The 21,325-nt window shown below is 53.5% G+C and overlaps 2 protein-coding genes across 2 annotated transcripts in view; both read right to left on the reverse strand.

The window, feature by feature from the left end:
• The window catches only part of ZNF584 (zinc finger protein 584), a 9,031-nt gene extending 3,737 nt beyond the window's left edge, over window positions 1-5,294 (reverse strand). Inside the window, 4 exon segments of the mRNA XM_032263297.1 lie at window positions 2,853-2,938; window positions 3,768-4,008; window positions 4,011-4,305; window positions 5,250-5,294. Of these exon segments, the coding sequence (XP_032119188.1) occupies window positions 2,853-2,938; window positions 3,768-4,008; window positions 4,011-4,305; window positions 5,250-5,294 (667 nt within the window).
• Window positions 5,295-18,310: 13,016 nt separating this feature from the next.
• RNF225 (ring finger protein 225) lies at window positions 18,311-21,304 on the reverse strand. The gene is made up of 2 exons (XM_032263335.1): window positions 20,566-21,304; window positions 18,311-20,101 (listed from the first exon to the last, which is right to left on the reverse strand). The coding sequence occupies exon 2, from the start codon at window positions 20,089-20,091 to the stop codon at window positions 19,051-19,053; it is 1,041 nt and encodes a 346-aa protein (XP_032119226.1). The 5' UTR covers window positions 20,092-20,101; window positions 20,566-21,304; the 3' UTR covers window positions 18,311-19,050.
• Between the last annotated feature and the right edge of the window lie 21 nt (window positions 21,305-21,325).

A 21,325-nucleotide genomic window follows, 5' to 3' on the forward strand; every position in this document is an offset into this window, starting at 1 on the left:
AAAAAAAAAAAAAAAAAAAAAAAACAACTTCCCCCCACCACACACACAACCCCAGGCCCTAGTGACTTCAATGGTCAATACTAACAGTAAAGAATAAGAATTAACACCAATACTTAACAAACTCTTCCAGAAAACAGAAGAGAAGGCAACATTTCCCAAATTATCCATCGAAGCCAAAATTACCCTGATACTCAATACAACGACATTGTAAGAAAACTACACTGCCAGGTGCAGTGCCTCACGCCTGTAATCCCAGCGCTTTGGCAGGCCAAGACAGGCGGATCATGAGGTCAAGAAATCGAGACCATCCTGGCCAACATGATGAAATCCTGTCTCTACTAAAAATACAAAAATTAGCTGGGCATGGTGGCATAGTCCAAGCTATTTGAGAGGCTGAGGCAGAAGAATCGCTTGAACCAGGGAGGTGGAGGTCGCAGTGAGCCGAAGGTGGCAGTGAGCCGAGATCTTGCCACTGCACTCCTGCCTGGCAACAGAGCAAGACTCCATCTCAAAAAAAAAAAAAAAAAAAGAAAAGAAAAAGAAAATCAATTACTTTAATACACCACGTTAACAGATGAAAGGACAAAAATTGCATGATCATTTCATTAGAGAATGGAAACGTACTTGACAAAATTTAGTGACCTTTCTTTTTTTTTTTCTTTTTGATAGAGTTTCGCTCTTGTTGCCCAGGATGGAGTGCAATGGCGCAATCTCAGCTCACTGCAACCTCCGCCTTCCAGGTTCAAGAGATTCTCCTGCCTCAGCCTCCTAAGTAGCTGGGATTACAAGCATGTGCCACCACGTCTGGCTAATTTTGTATTTTTAGTAGAGGTGGGGTTTCACCATGTTGGCCAGGCTGGTCTTGAACTCCTGACCTCAGGTGATCTGCCCACCTTGACCTCCCAAAGTGCTGAGATTACAGGTGTGAGCCACTGCACCTGGTCGTGACCTTTCTTAATAAACACATTAAACAAACTAGAAAGAGAAGGGAACTTCCTCACCTGAAATGGATATCTGCAAAAAACTAATAGATAACACCATACTTTTTTTTTTTTTTTTTTTTGAGACGGAGTCTCGCTCTTGTTACCCAGGCTAGAGTGCAATGGCGCGATCTCGGCTCACCGCAACCTCCGTCTCCTGGGTTCAGGCAATTCTCCTGCCTCAGCCTCCTGAGTAGCTGGGATTACAGGCACGCGCCACCATGCCCAGCTAATTTTTTGTATTTTTAGTAGAAACGGGGTTTCACCATGTTGACCAGGATGGTCTCGATCTGTTGACCTCGTGATCCACCTGCCTCGGCCTCCCAAAGTGCTGGGATTACAGGCTTGAGCCACCGCGCCCGGCCAACACCATACTTAATAGTGAAAGATGTAACACCCTTAAGATAGGGAAGAAGGTTGTCTCCTCTCCCCACTTCCACTGAATAAAGAACTGGAGGGTCTAGCTAGGTCAGTGAGGCAAAGGAAGAGGCAAAACTATGTCTATTCATAGATGGCATGATCTTATATATGGAAAATAGGAAAGAATCCACTAAAAACTATTTGAACTAATAAACAGATTTAGCAATGCTTCAGGAGACAAGATTAGTACATAAAAAACGACTATAGGCCGGGCGCGGTGGCTCACGCCTGTAATCCCAGCACTCTGGGAGGCCGAGGCGGGTGGATCCCGAGGTCAAGAGATCGAGACCATCCTGGTCAACATGGTGAAACCCCGTCTCTACTACAAATGCAAAAATTCAGCTGGGCATGGTGGTGTGTGCCTGTAATCCCAGCTACTCAGGAGGCTGAGGCAGGAGAATTGCCTGAACCCAGGAGGCGGAGGTTGCGGTGAGCCAAGATCGCGCCATTGCACTCCAGCCTGGGTAACAAGAGCGAAACTCCGTCTCAAAAAAAATATACCCGGGAGAGAAAGCTGGTCAGTGGAAAAAAAAAGTAAAAAAAGCATCAAAAAGGATAAAGTACTTAAGAATAAATTTAACGAAAGTACCTTTGTACGCTGATAATACAAAACATTATTTAAAAAAACAAAACAAGGTCGGGTGCAGTGGCTCACGCCTGTAATCCCAGCACTTTGGGAGGCCGAGGCAGGCGGATTACGAGGTGAAGAGATCCAGACCATACTGGCCAACATGGTGAAACCCCATCTCTACCAAAAATACAAAAAATAGCCGGGCATGGTGGCACGTGCCTGTGGTCCCAGCTACTCGGGAGGCTGAGACGGAAGAATCGCTTGAACTCAGGAAGCGGGGGCTGCAGTGAGACAAGATTGCGCCACTGCACTCCAGCCTGGCAATAGAGCAAGACTCTGTCTCAAAAAAAAAAAAAAAAAAAAAAAGCCATTATCGGAAAAATAAAAGAGCTAAATAAATAAAACATATCCCATGTTCACCGACATTAAGACTTAATATGAATATTAAGATGGTAATATTCCCCAAACTGTGCTGATTAAAATTCGTGGTTCAAGGCTGGCCCAGGGAGTTCCCTGTAAAACTTCTTTTGTAGAAAGGGAAAACCCGGAGCATAGAGAGGCCATGTGTTCAACAGAGTCACACAGCCAGGAAGAGGCAGAGCTTGGTGGGATTTGGTGGGCAAACTATGAAACATCTGACCCCCAAAATCTGCTCCACTAGCTCCTGGGGCAAGAGGTATTGACGCTGCTAACAGTACTGCTCAGAGAAAGGCAGGGAAAAGGCCAGGAGAAAGACAGCCTAATCCCAGCACCCACAATAACTACAACAGGGAATCTGGGAAGGAAACAGCCCCTGTGGTCTGACTTCGATATGGACAGAACTTCCCATGGGGAAAATGCAGCGGTAGTCAGTGTGCTGGGGGACAGTGTGAGAGACTTACCCAGTGAGCTAAGGAGTGCAAAGTTCTCCAGCATCACATCCCGGTATAGGCCCTTCTGGGTCACATTAAGGAGCCCCCACTCCTCCCTGGAGAAATATACCGCCACATCCTCAAACATCACCAAGCCCTGCAATGATGGGTCCAACTGAGCCTTGGGGTCAATGATGGGCAGAAAAAAACAACCAAAATACGGACAGATGGACACATACATGCCCTTGACCTGTGTCTGGGGGTCCTATCGGATCTCCCACCGACATTATCTTTCCCTAGGAGCCCCAAGCCCTTCCCCGCCATACTCCCTCCACATATCTTCCTTCTCCTGCCTCAGAGGAATACCAGAGCTGCTGGTGTCACTGATGCCTCTAGGGTTACTACTGGACACTGTGTCCAACCCAAAGTGACAACAGGCTGGTGACTAGACCGATGCCAGCTATGTCCAGGGCCAAGCACACAGGCCCCACTCTACCTCCTGCCTGCCATTTCCAGTCCCAGAGATCACAACTCTCAGATGCAACCAAACCTATGCTCATCCTTCTCCCTTAGGTGCCAAGTACCAGGAGGGCCCAGTTTGCCCTCCTGCTCACCAGGCACAAACTGAACAGCAGCATGCCTAAAGCTCTACACCCTCAGCACAACCTCCCCAGTTCGCCCTACATTGCCTGGCCTTCCACGCACTGTTCTGCACCTGTGTCTCCGGAGTGCCTGACACAGCAACTACAAGCCCATCCTCTCCCAGTCCTGCGGCACATCTCCAGTGCCTCCCACTGCCATGGGCATGCCCCAGCCCTGCATCAAAGACCTCCGCCTGGACCCATATGCAGATCTGAGACCCTGCCCTCCTCCAGCTCTGCCCTGGGACATGCTGCCCCCCGACCTGGCGGCCCACCTCATTCCTCGGAGACACCCTCCGCTCACCTGCCCCTCCGCGGCCATTGGACCGTGAGGGCGGAACCGGCCCGGACCCTCAGGCTCAACGGAAACGCGTCCGGGACGCGGAAGCTCTCGACGGCCGTGGAATCTTCCCGGGAAGCTCTCCCCGCGCGGGTGAAATGCCTCCGAAAACAAGCAGCCACTTCCGGGAGCCGCGGGGAAGGCGGGCGGTGCAGGGGCCCGGGAGGCCCACGGCGCCTGTCCGCGAGCGACAGGTCTGAGGAAGAGGAGCCACTCGCCGGTGGGGAACGGCGCGTGGAAGGCGCAGCGGGGGTCCCCGCCCTTCACCTCGCCCAGGGGATCGCGGGGAAGTCACCCCGGCCCACGCAGAGCTGCCCGAGGCGCCAGGACAGCCCTTCTGCCGAGGACTGCCGACTGCCAGGCGAAGCCGGAACTCCCGGAACTCTGGGAACTCCGTGCCCTGCGCCTCCCCTAGCTCGGCGCCCCTCCAGCCACGACCTCCATTCCCGGCTCTCCTCGCGGCGCGGCTAGGTCGTTGCCAAGGCGGCAAGGGAGGACGCCGCTAGCTCTAGAAGAGGGGGCGTGAACTACATTTCCCATAAGGCGTCTCGACGTGCGCCCATGCAGACGTAGCCAATGGCGGCCCAGGAAGGTGAACGATCTGGCTGGCCTCGTAGGGCGCGGGGCTTCCGGCGTTGGCTTTAGGCACTTGCTTTGGGGCGCCTTGCAGCGGTGAGATCATTGGGCGGCGGGGAGGCTCCGCTGGTCCCCAGGAACAGAAGCGAAGGCGCGAGAGTCGGGGAGTTCTGCCTCGGTGACCTGTACGCGTCCTGGCGACGGTGAATGTTGCTGAGACCCAGTGACCCCGCAGTGGACGGGCGGCCACGTGGGGCCCTCGGACCGCGCAGCGCCGGGGTCTCAGCAGAAACCCCCCTGTGCCCGCAGCCGCCTCGAAATCCTCGCCCTGGTGTTGTGTCCGCTTTACGGAGTCCGGACCAAGGCCCAGAAAAACGTCCCAGCCAGGGCCGAGCGCGGTGGCTCACGCCTGTAATCCCAGCACTTCGGGAGGCCGAGGCGGATGTATCACGAGGTCAAGAAATCGAGACCATCCTGGAATCGATTCCCAGAGATATGGTGAAATCCCATCTCTACTAAAAATACAAAAATTAGCTGGGCGTGGTGGCTCGCGCCTGTAGTCCAAGGTACTCAGGAGGCTGAGGCAGGAGAATTGTTTGAACCCCGGAGGTGAAAGTTGCAGTGACCCGAGATCGCGCCACAGCATTCCAGCCTGGCGACAGAGTGAGGCTCCGTCTCAAAAATAAAATAAAAACGGCCCAGCCAGAAACATGTTACATGGCTGTCATCAGACAGGTCTTCAAAGAGCAGCTGGGCCGAGGTCCCTCGTTAAGAGGCGGCGTAGGGGGAAGGTCAACGGTTGTGTTTAAGATGTGTTGGGTTTTCGGCGCCCCACGATGCAGACGATGTGTGGGCCACAGGTGAGCATACCAGGGACAGGTCGCCCTGCACGTGGCCGAGGCACGGTAGGCTCATAGTCTACCCTATATAAGGCCGCGGTGATCTCAGGTATGGGGGCCTGGGAGAGGAGGGTGAGTACATGGTTGGGTCAGGGCACAGGGTCTGGGACACATGCGGGGAGGACGCTGGCAGAATAACCGGGCTCCTGGGTGTCTTGCGCTGAATTCAGACACGTTCATGTTGCCTTGTGTCTCCCTGGACGAAGAGAGTTCTTGGGCAAGGTCCAAAGGAGCTTCCACCTGAGGCTAATGCTGGAGAACTCTGCACTCAGTGCTATGGTGGGTCATACCACTGCCATCATCACTCCCCAGCCAGAACGCTGGTTTTTTTCTTCTCCTCTTTCCATGTTGCTCTTGGAAGTTGCACTGAGGCCCAGATCATGCCATCTAACAAGTGGCTGAGTGAGGCCGGGTGCGGTCGCTCACGCCTGTAATTCCAGCACTTTGGGAGGCTGAGGCAGGCGGATCACAAGGTCAAGAGATCGAGACCATCCTGGCCAACATGGTGAAACGCTGTCTTACTAAAAATACAAAAAATTTAGCTGGGCGTGGTGGTGCGCACTTGTGGTCCCAGGTACTCGAGAGGCTGAGGCAGGAGAACTGCTTGAAACCGGGAGGCGGATGTTGCTGTGAGCCGAGGTGACGCCACTGCACTCCAGCCTGGTGCCTGGTGATGGAGGGAGACTCTGTCTCAAAAAAAAAAAAAAAAAAAAAAAAGTGGCTGAGTGGACACCCTACACATTCTACCCAAGGGCCATGAGTGGCCAAGATCGGGGCTCAGAAGTCTCTGAATCTTCACAGCAGGGCATCTCCAGCTCAATCACTTCCTGTAAACTGACATGGGTGCATGTGGGGTCACTGGGCCCTGCCTGGGAGCCTTCCCTGTATGTTCATTTTGTGAAGTTGTTTTCCTCAGAATAAGGATTATTCTCCCTTGCTGAGGTCTGTCATGGTGTTTTTGCCTCTCCTGGACTGGACTCTTACAAACTTGTCATCCTCTATAGGCCTGATGGCGTGTACATTCCCACCAGCAGGTGGACCACATGAACTCAAAACTAGTTGTGGCAAAGGGACCCTGAAGAGAACTACTGGTGAATGACCCCAGAAGTGGGCTGTTCTCACACCTGGTGCCCAGCATGTTCCCTCACAGGTCTTGGTGCCTCCTTGATTCTGTTGGTTTTTCCACCCTCTTGACAGCTCCCCAGTTCCAATCTTCTGGCCGTGCCCCAACTCTGTCCCCTTCTCTCTAGCTGTGCAATGTTTGTCTCTCCGTAACATATCCTCAGATAGTCCTTACAACCCTGTTCCTCAGTAACACCTGTGTATTCTCTCCAGTGGAAACAGGTGAGACTCTCCCAAGCTCATGGTACATGTCTGTCATCAGTAGCCCTGGACTGCCATGGTGAGTCAGTCTGCCCTAGGCTGGACTCACCAACCTGTTCATACCCCACAGGATTGTCCTTTACAGTTCATGACTTCCCCCAACTGGAGTGCAGACAAGAGCACTGACTGATGGACCAGGTAACCTTAAAACCAGGAATAGCACCACAGTTATCAAAGCTCAGCCGTGGAGATTGCATGCTGGGGATGAAAGTATCCCTGGAGTTGAGCTGTTTTCACAGCTTGTACCTGAGTTATACCTCTGGTGTCTGGGTACCAAGGTCACTAGCCTTGCTACTTTTCTATGTTCCTGATTCCCTACTAAACAGTTCACCTTTTTGCCTACTTCCCCTGACTCCTGTACCCTGTCCCCCACTTGTCCCCTCTTGCTGCCTAGTTCAAAGACATCGTTCATCCCATAACATGTCCTGGGCTAATACTTATCCTCAAATCGATCTTGAAAATCTGTTCCTTTGTGAGATGGGCCTGATCTCTCCCATGGGTGGAGAAGAGGAATAGGGGGTCCAGGTCCTGAGTCTCTCATAGGCTAAGTATTTCCCCTGAGTCATAAAGCCGGTGGGAGGCAGTGCTACTGTTTGATTCCAGGAAGTCTCAGACCAAAGTTCTCACTCTTTTTTTTTTTTTTGAGAAAGTTTTGCTCTTGTTGCCCAGGCTGGAGTGCAATGGCGCGATCTCAGCTCACTGCAACCTCCGACTCCTGGATCAAAGTGATTCTCCTGTCTCAGCCTCCCGAGTGGCTGGGATTACAGGCATGCGCCACCATGCCCAGCTGATTTTGTATTTTCAGTAGAGACGGGGTTTCTCCATGTTTGTCAGGCTGGTCTCAAGCTCCTGACCTCAGGTGATCCGCCTGCCTTGGCCTCCCAAAGTGCTGGGATGAAGGCGTGAGCTACCACGCCCCATGAATTATACTAGTTTTTACATGCACTCTTTGTTTAGTTCTGTGACCAAAAAAAAATTTTTTTTTTTTTTTGAGATGGAGTCTTGGCCAGGTGCAGTGGCTCACGCCTGTAATCCCAGCACTTTGGGAGGCCAAGGCGGGAGGATTAAGAGATCAAAACCATCCTGGCCAACATGGTGAAACCCCATGTCTACTAAAAATACAAAAAGCTGGGTGTGGTGGCATGCACCTGTAGTCCCACCTACTTGGGAGGCTGAGGCAGAAGAATCACTTGAACCTGGGAGGCAAAGGTTGCAGTGAGCCGAGATCGCGCCACTACACTCCAGCCTGGAGATAGAGTGAGACTCCATCTCAAAAAAAAAAAAAAAAAAAGATAGAGTCTTGTTCTGTCACCCAGACTGGAGTTCAGTGATGCAATCTCAGCTCACTGCAACCTCCACCTCCTGGGTTTGAGTGATTCTCCTGCCTCAGCCTCCCTAGTAGCTGGGATTACAAGCACGTGCCATTAGTTTTTTATATTTTCAGTAGAGGCGGAGTTTTGCCATGTTGGTCAGGCAGGTCTCAAACTCCTGACTCGAAGTGATCTGCCCGCCTTGGCCTCCCAAAGTGCTAAGATTACAGGTGTAAGCCACCGCGCCCAGCCATTCTATGAAGTTTTATCGTGCAGATTTACGTGACGTCTGTCACCACAATCAGGGTTACAGAGCTGTTCCATCTCCACAAAGAAACTCCTTTGTGATGCCACTAATAGTCACATCCTGTCCCAACCCTGACCACCACTGATCTGTCCTCCATCACTACAGTTGTGTCATTTCAAGACTGTAATATAAATGGAATAACACAGTATGGAAACTTTGGTCTTATGTCATTCACTTAATGCGCTTGAAATTGATCCAAGTCATGTGTGTCAATAATTCATTCCTTTCCATTACTGAATATTATATGAATTACCACACTTTCTCTTTCCATTTATCTGTCAAACAATATTTAAGTTGTGTATCTTTTTCTGGCTATTACAAATAAAGCTGCTATGAACATTTGTATTGAGTTTTCTACGAACAAATTTTTATTTTTGTGTAGACATAAGTGCTCACTTTTGGGGGGATAAATGTCCAGGAAGGAGTGCAACTGCAGGGTGTACAGTAAGTGTAGTTGTAATGTGCATGATGGCTCATGCCTGAAATCCCAGCACTTGAGGAGGCTGAGGTGGGAGGACTGCTTGAGCCCAGACATTTGAAACCAGCCTGGGCAACATAGGGAGACCCCGTCTCTATAAAACATTTTTTTAAAATACAAAAAACCTGCCAGGCAAGGCCGGGCACGGTGGCTCACGTCTGTAATCCCAGCAGTTTGGGAAGCCGAGGCAGGTGGAGCACCTGAGGTCAGGAGTTTGAGACCAGCCTGACCAACATAGAGAAACGTCTCTACTAAAAATACAAAATTGCCAGGCGCGGTGGCTCACGCCTGTAATCCCAGCACTTTGGGAGGCCGAGGCGGGTGGGTCACAAGGTCAAGAGATCAATACCATCCTGGTCAACATGGTGAAACCCCGTCTCTACTAAAAACTACAAAAAAAAATTAGCTGGGCATGGTGGCACGTGCCTGTAATCCCAGCTACTCAGGAGGCTGAGGCAGGAGAATTGCCTGAACCCAGGAGGCGGAGGTTGCGGTGAGCCGAGATCGTGCCATTGCACTCCAGCCTGGGTAACAAGAGTGAAACTCCATCTCAAAAAAAAAAAAAAAAAAAAAAAATTAGCCGGGCATGGTGGTGCATGCCTGTAATCCCAGCTACTCAGGAGGCTTAGGCAGGACAGTTGCTTGAACCCAGGAGGCAGAGGTTGTGGTGATCCCAGATCACACCATTGCACTCCAGCCTGGGCAACAAGAGTAAAACTCCATCTCAAACAACAAAAATCAGCCACCTGTGGTCCCAGCTACTCAGGAAGCTGAGATAGAAGGACTGCTTAAGTCCGGAAGGTCAAGGCTACTGTGAGCCATGATCATGCCAGTGTACTCCAGATTAGGACACATACACTCTAAGACCTTGTTTCTGAAAATAAATGAATAAATAACATACAGTAAAATGCACTCATTTTAAATGTACAATTTGATGAGGTTGGACACATGAATACACCTGTGCATTCGATCTGAGTTACTCTCTGGTGTCTTTCCTTAGTCCAGTGTCTCTTTGCTCCACCCTCATCCTCTTGCTGTTATTGGCAAATTTTTGTTATAGGGTCAAACAGTAGAATTAGGAGCTGGATGTGGGTGCTCACGCCTGTAATCCCAATACTTTAGAAGGCTCAGGTGGGTGGATCAATCAAGGTCAGTTCAAGACCAGTCTGGCCAACATGGTGAAACCCTGTCTCTACTAAAAATACAAAATTAGCTGGGTGTGGTGGCACGTGCCTGTAATTCCAGCTACTTGGCTGAGGCACCAAAATCACTTGAACCTGGAAGGCGGAGGTTGCAGTGAGCCTAGATCAGGCCGCCGCTCTCTAGCCTTGGCTACAGAGTAGTGAGACCCTGCCTCAAAAAAATTCTTTTTTTTTTTTGAGACAGAATCTCGCTTGTTGCCCAGGCTAGAGTGCAGTAGCACGATCTCGGCTGACTGCATCCTCCGCCTCCCAGGTTCAAGTGATTCTCCTACCTCAGCTTACAGAGTAGCTGGACTACAGGCAGGTACCACACGCCCACCTGGACCTCTGAAAGTCTTGGGATTACAGGCGTGAGCCACTGCGCCTGGCCCATACTTGTTTTTTTTTTGTTGTTTTTTGAGATGGAGTCTTGCTCTGTTACCAGGCTGAAGTGCAGTGGGGCAATCTCAGCTCACTGCAACCTCCGTCTCCTAGGTTCAAGGTATTCCTAAAGTGCTGGGATTACAGGTGTGAGCCACCGTGCCCGGCCCCATACTTGTTTTTCACAACAGTAAAGAAAGGTGAGGCCGGGTATAGTGGCTCACTGTAATCTCAGCACTTTGGGAGGCCAAGGCAGGAGGATCACAAGGTCAGCAGTTCGAGACCAGCCTGGCTAATATGATGAAATCCCATCTCTACTGGAAATACAAAAATCTGGGCGTGGTGGTGGGTGCCTGTAATCCGAGCTACTTGGGAGACTGAGGCAGGAGAATCGCTTGAACATGGAAGGCGGAGGCTGCACTGAACAGAGATTGGGCCATTGCACTTGCCTGGGCAACAGGCCAAGACTCCATCTCAAAAAAATGTAGGGAACCAGCCCCCACACCCTACCCGTGGGTGACCCGAGTTCAGTGACAACAATGGAATGAAGAAAAGAGATTAAGAATGAAAGTGGCCGGGCGCGGTGGCTCAAGCCTGTAATCCCAGCACTTTGGGAGGCCAAGGCGGGTGGATCACGAGGTCAAGAGATCAAGACCATCCTGGTCAACACGGTGAAACCCCGTCTCTACTAAAAATACAAAACATTAGCTGGGCATGGTGGCGCGTGCCTGTAATCCCAGCTACTCAGGAGGCTGAGGCAGGAGAATTGCCTGAACCCAGGAGGCGGAGGTTGCGGTGAGCCAAGATCGCGCCATTGCACTCCAGCCTGGGTAACAAGAGCGAAACTCCGTCCCAAAAAAAAAAAAAAAAAAGAATGAAAGTGGAACCAGGGTACCATCACTTGTAATGGAGGCAGTGAAGGTCCAGAACTTAGGTTCGCCACAGTATTTATTGGTTACAATCACTTTGAGCAGTCAGCAGATAGTGGAGTGAAGGTGAAGTGATAGTGGGGAGGGGGTGGCATGACTGTAGAGCGATCTTCAGTGAACAGGAACTGAGGCATCATTCTAAAGATTGCCAGCAGTGGCAGCTTTGTGAGAAACTCCAAAAAGCAGAAGCACGTGGTTATCTAAAGATTGTATTCTAGGTGCAGCTGGAGGGAGTTAAGTCTTACCAGGAGCCTACAAGTCTGGTTACTTTATAATGCTACAAAAGTAACTTGGGTATGTTACGTACTGCAACAGAGTCAAGGTCACTCTGCACCGGAAACATGAAGGCTTAGAGAAGTTTGCTTCCCCAGAGGCCTGATGCAGCTTGGTTTACTGTTCCCAGTACTTGTAACCATTTTAGTATGCACTCTGTAAGCCCTTGCTTCCCCCAACAACAACAAGAAAAAAAAAAGTAAGGGGGGGGAAATGCATTTATAGTTTTTATTTACTTAGTTAGTTTACTTTTTAGTGCAGATGGGGTCTTGCTATGCTGCCGAGGCTGGTCTTAAACTCCTGGCCTCAACAAATCCTCCTGCCTTGGCCTCTCAAAATGCTGGGATTACAAGTTTGAGCCACCTGATCCGGCCTATACTTTGGTGCTTTTAGTTTTTTCATGATGACAATTACTGTGTGGGGTCACCTACTTTCAGCTTTAAAAACTTCCTTTAGGGCTGGGCACGCTGTCTTATGCCAGTAATTCTAGCACTCTGGGAGCCCAAGGAGGACAGACGGTTCAAGACCAGCCTGATCAACATGGTGAAACCCCATCTCTACTGAAAACACAAAAATGAGCTAGGCATGATGGTGCATGCCTATAATCCCTGCTACTTGGGAGGCTGAGGCAGGAGAATTGCTTGAACCTGGGAGATGGAGGTTGTGGTGATCTAAGATTGCACCACTGCACTCAAGCCTGGGCAACAGAGCGAGTCTCCATTTCAAAGAAGAAAAACAAAACAAAACCTCCTTTAGTACTTCTTTATAGACATTGGATGAGACAACCCCCCAGCATGTAGCTCATCAGGCTCCTCAGGAAGAAGGAGCAGAGCAAAGTGGGAACTTCCAAGTCACCAAGATGTGGGCCTGAGTGGGGACTCTGTCCATTATTTAAAATAAGCACATATTTTCTTATCTTTAGCAAAGGATGTTTATTTTTAACAATGCCCTATAGACACTTTCTCTTCAAAACAGTGTAGGTATTTGATTTGTTACACATGCCTTCTTGGGCATGTCATGAGGGAACTGTGGTTTACATTTGAGCAGACACTGCCACACACTGGCCAGCTGTAGTCTGGTGTGAATTCACATGCATGTCCCAATTAATGCTCCTCCTCTTACTCTGTCGCCAAGCTGGAGTGTGCAAAGGCGCGATCTCGGCTCACTGCAACCTCCACCTCCTGGACTCAAGCGATTCTCCTGCCTCAGCCTCCGGAATAGCTGGGACTACAGGGACCCGCTGCCACGCCCAGATAATTTTTGTAATTTTAGTAGAGACGGGGTTCCACCTTGTTAGCCAGGATGGTCTCCATCTACTGACCTCATGACCCGCCCGCCTCGGCCTCTCAAAGTGCTGGGATTACAGGCGTAAGCCAGCGCGCCCGGCCTCCTTTACTCTTTTTTTTAAAAAATGGGGTTTCACCATATTGATCAGGCTGGTCTCGAACTCCTGACCTCAGGTGATCCACCCACCTCAGCCTCCCAAAGTGCTGGGATTACAGGCGTGCGCCACCGCGCCCAGCTTGCTCTACTCTTAATAAATTACAAGATATTGGTCGGACACGGTCACTGAAGCCACAGCCTCCCGGTTCAAGCGATTCTCCCGTCTCAGCCTCACGACTGGTTGGGACTACAGGCGCCAGCCACCGCGTCCGGCTAAAAACAAACTGTTATTTTAGAAGGTCCACCTTATATCGGATCCTCACGTTATACTGTGTGTTTGGACCTTTGTTAAAACGTATTCATAACTAGATGATCTGTACTCACGGCCACCGACCCCCAACTTAAGACCCGGCGTGGCGTGGAGGCGAAACGTGGGAGGGCGGTCGCGGGTCCTGGCTCCCTCGCTCGCCGCTCACCGAAGGCCCCGCAGCCTCGGGTCTCACACTCTCGGGTCCCACAGCGTCGCTCTACGCGCCGCGGCCTTTGCTCGCGCCGGCACTGTCAGAACGCTAGCACTCACTGCTCTCGCCGCCGGCTCCCCGAGTTCCCAGCGACCGCAGTGCCTGACGCACTCTGCAGCGCAGCGTGGTCGCCGTGGCAACACTGCCCTCGGGCCCCTGATTGGCCGTCGGCTCTAGCGCGCCTTCCCTGGCTCACCTAGTGCGGCTGCGTGGGGGAAGCAACGTGCGCGCAGCAAAGGCGGGAGGGGTTGTTATGGCTACAAGAATCCCGCCTCTGCCGGACGTGGTGGCTCACGCCAGTAATCCAAGCACTTTGGAGGCCAAGGCGGGCGGATCACCTGAGGTCTGGAGTTCAAGACCAGCCTGACCAACGTGGTGAAACCCCGTCTTAAAAAAAAATTTTTTTTTTAAAAAAAAAAAGGACTCCCGCCTCCTCAGCCCAACTTTGCGCCTCCAATTGATCCTCGCTTCCCCGAAGGCCTCTTCACATTTCGGGCCCGCCGGGACCCACCCCCGGTGTGAGGAGGGAGAAGGCAGGACCGTGACTCGAAGGGCGGAGGAGTGAACTGCGGCTGTGATCTGGGGAAGGAGGGAAACCCAACGATGCCGGCACGTGCGTTGCGGTGAGAAGGGGTCTTGCAGATCGCTTCCAGAACCCAGGTTCGAATGCACACTCTGCCCAGCTGGTCAGCCTCCATTTCCCGATATGTCAGTCTGGACAGTGATGCTTCCAGCGTCTCGCGAAGCCCCCCTCTTGGCCCTTGGTCCCTCGGCCTGATCATGAGAGGGTGCCCCGACGACGGCCGGCGACGGGCCTGGCATGGGCAGGGACCTCTCCGACCCTCATTGAGGAAAGAATGGCGGAACCCGTAGACTGGACCCTGGCGTACCTCCTGCAAGGTGGGGAGGAGAGCTGGACACAGGATTTGGGAAAGGCTTGGGGAGCAGAGGCACCCTGAGCGTGACGGAGGAGGCAGTGAGACCAGAACCATGGCTCGGTCCGCTCAGCCTCCTGGACCCCATCTGCCCCCTGAAGTTGGTCCTCGCTCCCAACGTGCCCTGGTGCCACCTGGTACACAGAAGGCACTCAGTAAACACTTGTGGATGAAGGAAAAAGATTTATTGTCGTCCATTTACAGAAAAGAGAATCAAAGGCTGTCCCATGCTGATCCCTGGCACCGGGCTTCACAAGTACCCAAACCTGCCAGGAGAAGCAAGTCTGGGGCCAACGTGCCAAGGGGCAGGGTGTACAGCAGTGATGGGGTGGGCAGAGGGAGGCTGGGAGGGCACAACTTCAGCTCTGAGGAAGAGAAAGAGGAGAGCTGAGGTCGGGCAAAGATGGGAGGCGTCCCCCTTGGTGGTTTCAGGCAGCTCCTTTGTTTAAAGGCAGTGGTAGACAGGCAGACACCTGGAACCTAAGTAGTAATGAGCAGACCAGATGCTCAGCAACCCCTAGGCTCAGTTATCAGCCTCATTTTACTGCAAGAGAGAATGAGGCTCCTGGCTCCAAGCTGGCAGAGTGCAGAAGCCACAAAAGCCCCTAGGAGGGAGCTGGTTAAGACAGAGAATGGGGTCAGCCCCACCCACTACTCTCAGCCCCACCCCTGGCCTCCCTAGGTCCCCCTGTCTTTGCAATAGGCTATGCCACTGGCTTCAATACCAGCTCTTGAGCATCCTTTAGGATACAGCTTCCTCCTCCAGACAGCCTTCCTAGACCACCCTCAGACACAGAGCATCCTCTCTCTTCTGTGCACCACCAGGCAAGGGCCCCTTTCTAACCTCTCTCCTTGGTCCATCTGGGTCAGATCTGCTATTGTACACCCCCACTCCTCTAGGTTGGGGTGGGACAGGGAGGCAATGAAGAGGATCTCAGATGCTATGGTAGGCAGAATAATGGCCTCCAAAGATATCCAGGTCTGAATCCTTGGAACTTGTGAATCTTTTACCTGACACCACAAAGTGGACTGTGCAGGTGAGATTAAATTAATGATCATGAGATGGGAGACTATCTTGGTTTATCTGGGTGGGTGCAACGTACACGTAGTGTCCTTAGAAGTGAAAGAGAAGGCCGGGCACGGTGGCTCAAGCCTGTAATCCCAGCACTTTGGGAGGCCGAGGCGGGTGGATCACGAGGTCAAGAGATCGAGACCATCCTGGTCAACATGGTGAAACCCTGTCTCTACTAAAAATACAAAAAATTAGCTGGGCATGGTGGTGCGTGCCTGTAATCCCAGCTACTCAGGAGGCTGAGGCAGAAGAATTGCCTGAACCTAGGAGGCGGAGGTTGCGGTGAGCCGAGATCGCGCCATTGCACTCCAGCCTGGGTAACATGAGTGAAACTCAGTCTAAAAAAACAAACAAACAAACAAAAAAACCTAATGAAATGGATTATCTCTTAGATCCTGCAGAAAGAACTAGCCCTGTGGGCAGCTCAGCTTTAGCCCAGTGAAACTGATCGTGGACTTCTGAACTGCAGAACTATAAGATAATAAATGTGTGTTTAGCCAGGCACAGTGGCCCATACCTGTAATCCCAGCACTCTGGGAGGCTGAGGTGGGTAGACCACTTGAGACCAGGAGTTCAGGACCAGCCTGGCCAACAAGACGAAACCCTGTCTCTATTAAAAATACAAAAAGCTTAAGATATTTGCATGCCAGAGGAAAAAAACAAAAAAAGTAAAAAAAAAAATAGAAAAAGCTGGGCGTGGTGGTTTATGCCTGTAATCCCAGCTACTTGGGAGACTGAGGCAGGAGAATCGTTTGAACCCAGGAGGCAGAGGTTGCAATGAGCCAGGGTCACGCCACTGCACTCCAGCCTGGGCTACAGAGCAAGACTCTGTCTCAAACAAAATAAATAAATAAAATAAGGCCAGGCACGGTGGCTCACACCTATAATCCCAGCACTTTGGGAAGCCAAGGTGGGTGAATCACAAGGTCAGGAGTTCAATACCAGCCTGGCCAACATGGTGAAACCCTGTCGCTACTAAAAATACAAAAATTAGCTGGGCATATTGGCAGGTACCCAATAATCCCAGCTACTCAGGAGGCTGAGGCAGGAGAATTGCTGGAACCCAGGAGGTGGAGGTTGCAGAGCCAAGATTGCACCAGCGCGCACTCCAGCCAGCGTGACAGAGTGAGACTATTATTATTTAAAATAAATAAATTAAGAGCCGGGCGCGATGGCTCAAGCCTGTAATCCCAGCACTTTGGGAGGCCGAGGCGGGTGGATCACGAGGTCAAGAGATCGAGACCATCCTGGTCAACATGGTGAAACCCCGTCTCTACTAAAAATACAAAAAATTAGCATGGTGGTGCGTGCCTGTAATCCCAGCTGCTCAGGAGGCTGAGGCAGGAGAATTGCCTGAACCCAGGAGGCGGAGGTTGTGGTGAGCCGAGATCGCGCCATTGCACTCCAGCCTGGGTAACAAGAGCGAAACTCCGTCTCAAAAAAAAAATAAAAATAAAAAAAATAAAAATAAAAAAATAAAATAAATAAAATAAACACGTGTTCTAAAGAATTGGGTTGGGGATATTTTGTCACAACAGCCAGATGAAATGAATAGACCACCAACTCTGATGCTCTCTGATCAGGTTCCTTCCCTATGAGGCTGGGCTGTGCCTGCCCAGTGACCCAGTACACTGGTCCCAGGCCCTGCGGGTGACATCAGCATGTGGGTGTAGGGAAGAACTGGTCTGGGAAGACATGCCTATGGACTCCCTAGTATTCCTCCTCTGGATCCCACCGGGAAGCAATAGCTCACACCAGAGCTAGCTCTAGGCAGTCCTGGGCCCAGGGTTCATTCCCAGGCTGCCTGGGTCACCTGCAATTCTGTCACTCCCCTGTTTGGCACCTACTGTATGTTGGTGCTGAGGACACACATAAACAAATCAAACAGGAGCCTCCAGCCACACAGAAGTCATGTTTCTCTTTGGAACATGCTGGGTGCCCATTCCCAAAATACAGCACTCCTCCCCAGAATAAAGTGAGGCAGGATGGGGGGGTGCAGGGCCTGGGAGGAGACAGAAGCCCCATGTTCAGTCTGCACAGAGGATAGCTGCCATCAACCCCCAATAACAAACCCAGGAAGACTTCTGAGAGGAAGAGGACAGGAGCCCACATGCCACCTTCCCTGGAGGCTGCTATCCGGAAGGCTCAGGCTTCACCTTGAGGCACAAGAAAGGAGGCTGGGTGACAGATGGAGCCCTGGAGGAAGAAGTGCAGGAACTGGCACCAAGATATTAACCAAGGGTGATGGGGACTCTGGTGGTCCAGGAAAGGGACTAGGATCCCTGTGGCTAAGAAGGAGGTCCAGGACTCCCACTCCCACCGTTGTCTGCCTCTATCTGACTCCTGGGGTGAGCTTGGCCTCTCTGAGTCATGATGACCACAGCTGCACCACAGCATATTGAGAGGATCCTAGAAGCCACAACCCAGGGGAAAGTTGAGGCTCCCAGAGCAGCTGGGGACTTAGGATTGGGGTGGGAGCGAGTCTCTAAGATTCAGGTTCCTCCCCAGCCCTGGCCAGGAACCCCCGCTGTTTTTCTTTTTTTTTTTTTTTTTTTTTTTTTTTGAGACGGAGTTTCACTTATATTACCCAGGCTGGAGTGCAATGGCGCGATCTCGGCTCACCACAACCTCCGCCTCCTGGGTTCAGGCAATTCTCCTGCCTCAGCCTCCTGAGTAGCTGGGATTACAGGCACGCACCACCATGCCCAGCTAATTTTTTGTATTTTTAGTAGAGACGGGGTTTCACCATGTTGACCAGGATGGTCTCGATCTCTTGACCTCGTGATCCACCCGCCTCGGCCTCCCAAAGTGCTGGGATTACAGGCTTGAGCCACCGCGCCCGGCCCTGCTCTCTTTTAAGCTGGAGCCCCAGGCCCAACCAGGTGTGCAGGATGCAACGATATGCCCGGGATCAGCAGGTAGACAGCTGGAGCCCACTCAGGCCCAGCCTGCAGGCAGTAGAAAAGAAACTGCAGACAGCGGAGTGGTGGGTCCCCTGCAATGGGCCAGTTGGAGGGACACGTGACCAGGGAATGATAGCAGCAGCAGCTCTGCCCTCCAAAGATGGGCGGGCCCCTGCCACCTGTAGCCAGTTCAAAAGATGAGTGGGTCAGGACCTTCGGCCTCTGGTGCTGATAAGGGTGCTCCCCCAGGCCTCTGGGGTGAGGATGACTGGGGACACTCCCAGCAGGACCCGTTCAAGGATAACTGTGGAGCTGCCTCTGGCGGGGTACCTGCATGGATGTTGGTCGGGGGTGTTCGCAGCTGGACTCCCACAAGGGATGAGGATTAGGGATGCTTCCAACTGCACCCCCACGGAGTCTGGGTTCTGGACCAAGCCCCAGCAGGACCCTTACAGAAGTCATGGTTAGGGCACCCTCCGCCTGTAATCCCAGCACTGGACAGCCACAAGAATGGGGGTCGGGGTGTTACCAGAGGATCCCTGTGGGACGACTGCGGTGGCTGCTCCTTGAGAGGGACCTGCCCCATGGTGACAGTGCCACGGATGCTCGCTTCAGGCCCCAATCTGGAGAAACGGGTAAGTGCCGTGCACCCTGCTAAGGCCCCCAGATGACACGGAGGTGCCAGGCCTGGCTGTAGGACTGCAGCGCGGCTGCACTTACTGTGAGCGCCACAGCCTCCTTGCGCCCCGTACCCACGGAGTCCAGCTGGGGCCAGCCTCTGTGCCCCACGGGCTGTCCGGCTGCTTGTCCAGCATCCCCTTGGTCTCCGCCGGGTCCTCGGGTCCCTCCTCAGCCTCTGCCGGGTCCTCGGGACCCGCCTTGGGCTCCAGCACATCTTCTGCAGTTCCTGGCAGGGCCGCGTCCAGGTCAGGGCCCGTGGCGCGCGGCGTCCAGGCTGGGGTCCAGGGCGCCCCCGGCGTGGGCCTCGGCGGGAACCAGGAGAAGCCGGGCGCTGGGGCGAGCGCCACGAGCTGGGGCCGCGCGGGGCCGGAGGAGGTGGCGTGCGGAATGAGGAAGAAGATGTAGACGCCCGAGACCACAAGTCCCGCGGCCACCAGCACGGCCACTGCCACGGCCGCGTTGAAGACCCAGGCCGGGCTGTCCAGGGTCAGGCGGCGCGACAGTGGGCGGCCCAGGCGCAGAGGCGGCGGGGGCGGCGGGGCGCGCGGGGCCTGCGGGGCGCGGGACTTACGCGGCCCGGGTAGGGGCGGCGGCGGCCGCAGGTAGAGGAGACCGCGGCGCCTGTCGAAGCGCACGGAGCCCTGGCGCGAGGGCGGCGCGCGCGCGTCGCGGGGCAGGAGAGCGGACTGCGTGGGCAACGCGGGCAGTCCGCGGCGGGGGGCCAAGCGCGTGGGCGCGCGGCACACCGGGCAGGCCACCGCGTCGCCGCCGCCCGCCGTGGCCAACGATAGGCGCGCCAGGCACTCGAGACAGAAGACGTGGCCACAGTCCAGGCGCTTGGGCAGCTTGAACATGCCGTCGAAGGGCGACACGCAGATGAGGCACTCCACAGGGGAGGCGGGGAGCAGGACGGGGCCGGAGCCTGGGCTGCAGCCTCCCTCCTCCTCTTCCTCGTCCTCGTCTTGGTCCTCCCCTCTGCTCGGGGAGCGGGGTGCAGAGAGCGAGCCTGGGGAGCTGGGACCCGAGCCCTGAAGGGCCCGGGAACGGCGGAGCCAGGGCGGCCGAGGGCAGGGCATCCGGACGGACCTGCGAGGAGAGGGCAGTCAGGTAGGGAAGGAGGGGTGGAGCATGGAGCCGCTTCTGAGACCGGCAGAACTCCAGGGGAAGACTGGGGACTGGACTTTGCAGAGGCGCCCCCAGTAGCAGGACCTTCCCGAGAAGGGTGTGTGTGGCTAGCGTCAAGGAGCAGAAGAGATGGGGAGACCCACGGGGGACCAGTTCCTGAACTGGAAACAGGGAGACAGACTGGAGCTGAACACAGTCACGGGGAGGACACGAGACAGGGATGGAAAGGACCCAACCCACAGAGGCGCAGACAGGGACCCTTGGAAGAACTCAGCAGACAACCTGGAAGACCATGCAAGACTCCCGTGAACAGACATGGACACCTAGGCAAGGGAAAGGATCCCAGCTGCTGAGAAGCCCAGCACAGGGCCAGGGGCTGTCCAGAGAAATGACAGACCCCAGCCAGGCTGTGGGACCCTACCTACCTGTGGACACCTCCTCCCTCTGGCCAGTGGCGTGTCCCTGCCTGTTCTGACCCGTCTCTGGCCTACCTGCAGCTGGGTCCAAAAGTACCCTCCCAGGAGGAGGGTGCTCATCTGGGGCCACCCATCTAGGTTCCAGATACCCGCTGGACCCGTTTGACTGCCTGCCCCGCCCCCTGGGCCAGCCCCACCAGGGTGAACACCAAGCCTGCCTTGGTGAGATGCTGGGGGTGGTGGAAAGGTGATGGCACAGGGTGGGCGGGCTTGGGCCCACCCCACCCCACCCCACCCATCAGAACCTGATGAATCTTCTACAGGAGTCACCAGCCTGTGGCCCTGGGTGGGTCCCAACCCATGTCAGCAGCCTGATGACACTGCATTCACACTGGTGGACGGGAACCTGTACAGCCCGTGGAAACTGGGTGTACAGGCCCAAGCTGCAGCCACAACCAGTATGGCTGGGGAGGTAACCAGGAGTGCAACCTACACTCCAAGAGGTGAAACCAGAGGTCTGCAACAGTGTGGCCCAAACACCTGAACTTTCCTTGTCTCTCCAGGGCTACCTCAACAAGCCTCTCAGGATCGCCTTGTAACTACCCAGAACTCACAGGCACCCAAGTCACCCACCCACCCAGACCACAGCGATAATTCATGTCCCAGAAGTTATGGACAATCCCATCTGTCTCATTTCCAATACCCGCTGGGACACTCCAGGCAGCCTGGCCTACCACTAGTGCCCCACCTGCCAGCCCTGGGGTGCCAT

Source organism: Sapajus apella, unplaced genomic scaffold (genome assembly GCF_009761245.1).
Source record: "Sapajus apella isolate SASKATOON/1434 unplaced genomic scaffold, GSC_monkey_1.0 scaffold135, whole genome shotgun sequence".
NCBI lineage: Eukaryota > Metazoa > Chordata > Mammalia > Primates > Cebidae > Sapajus > Sapajus apella.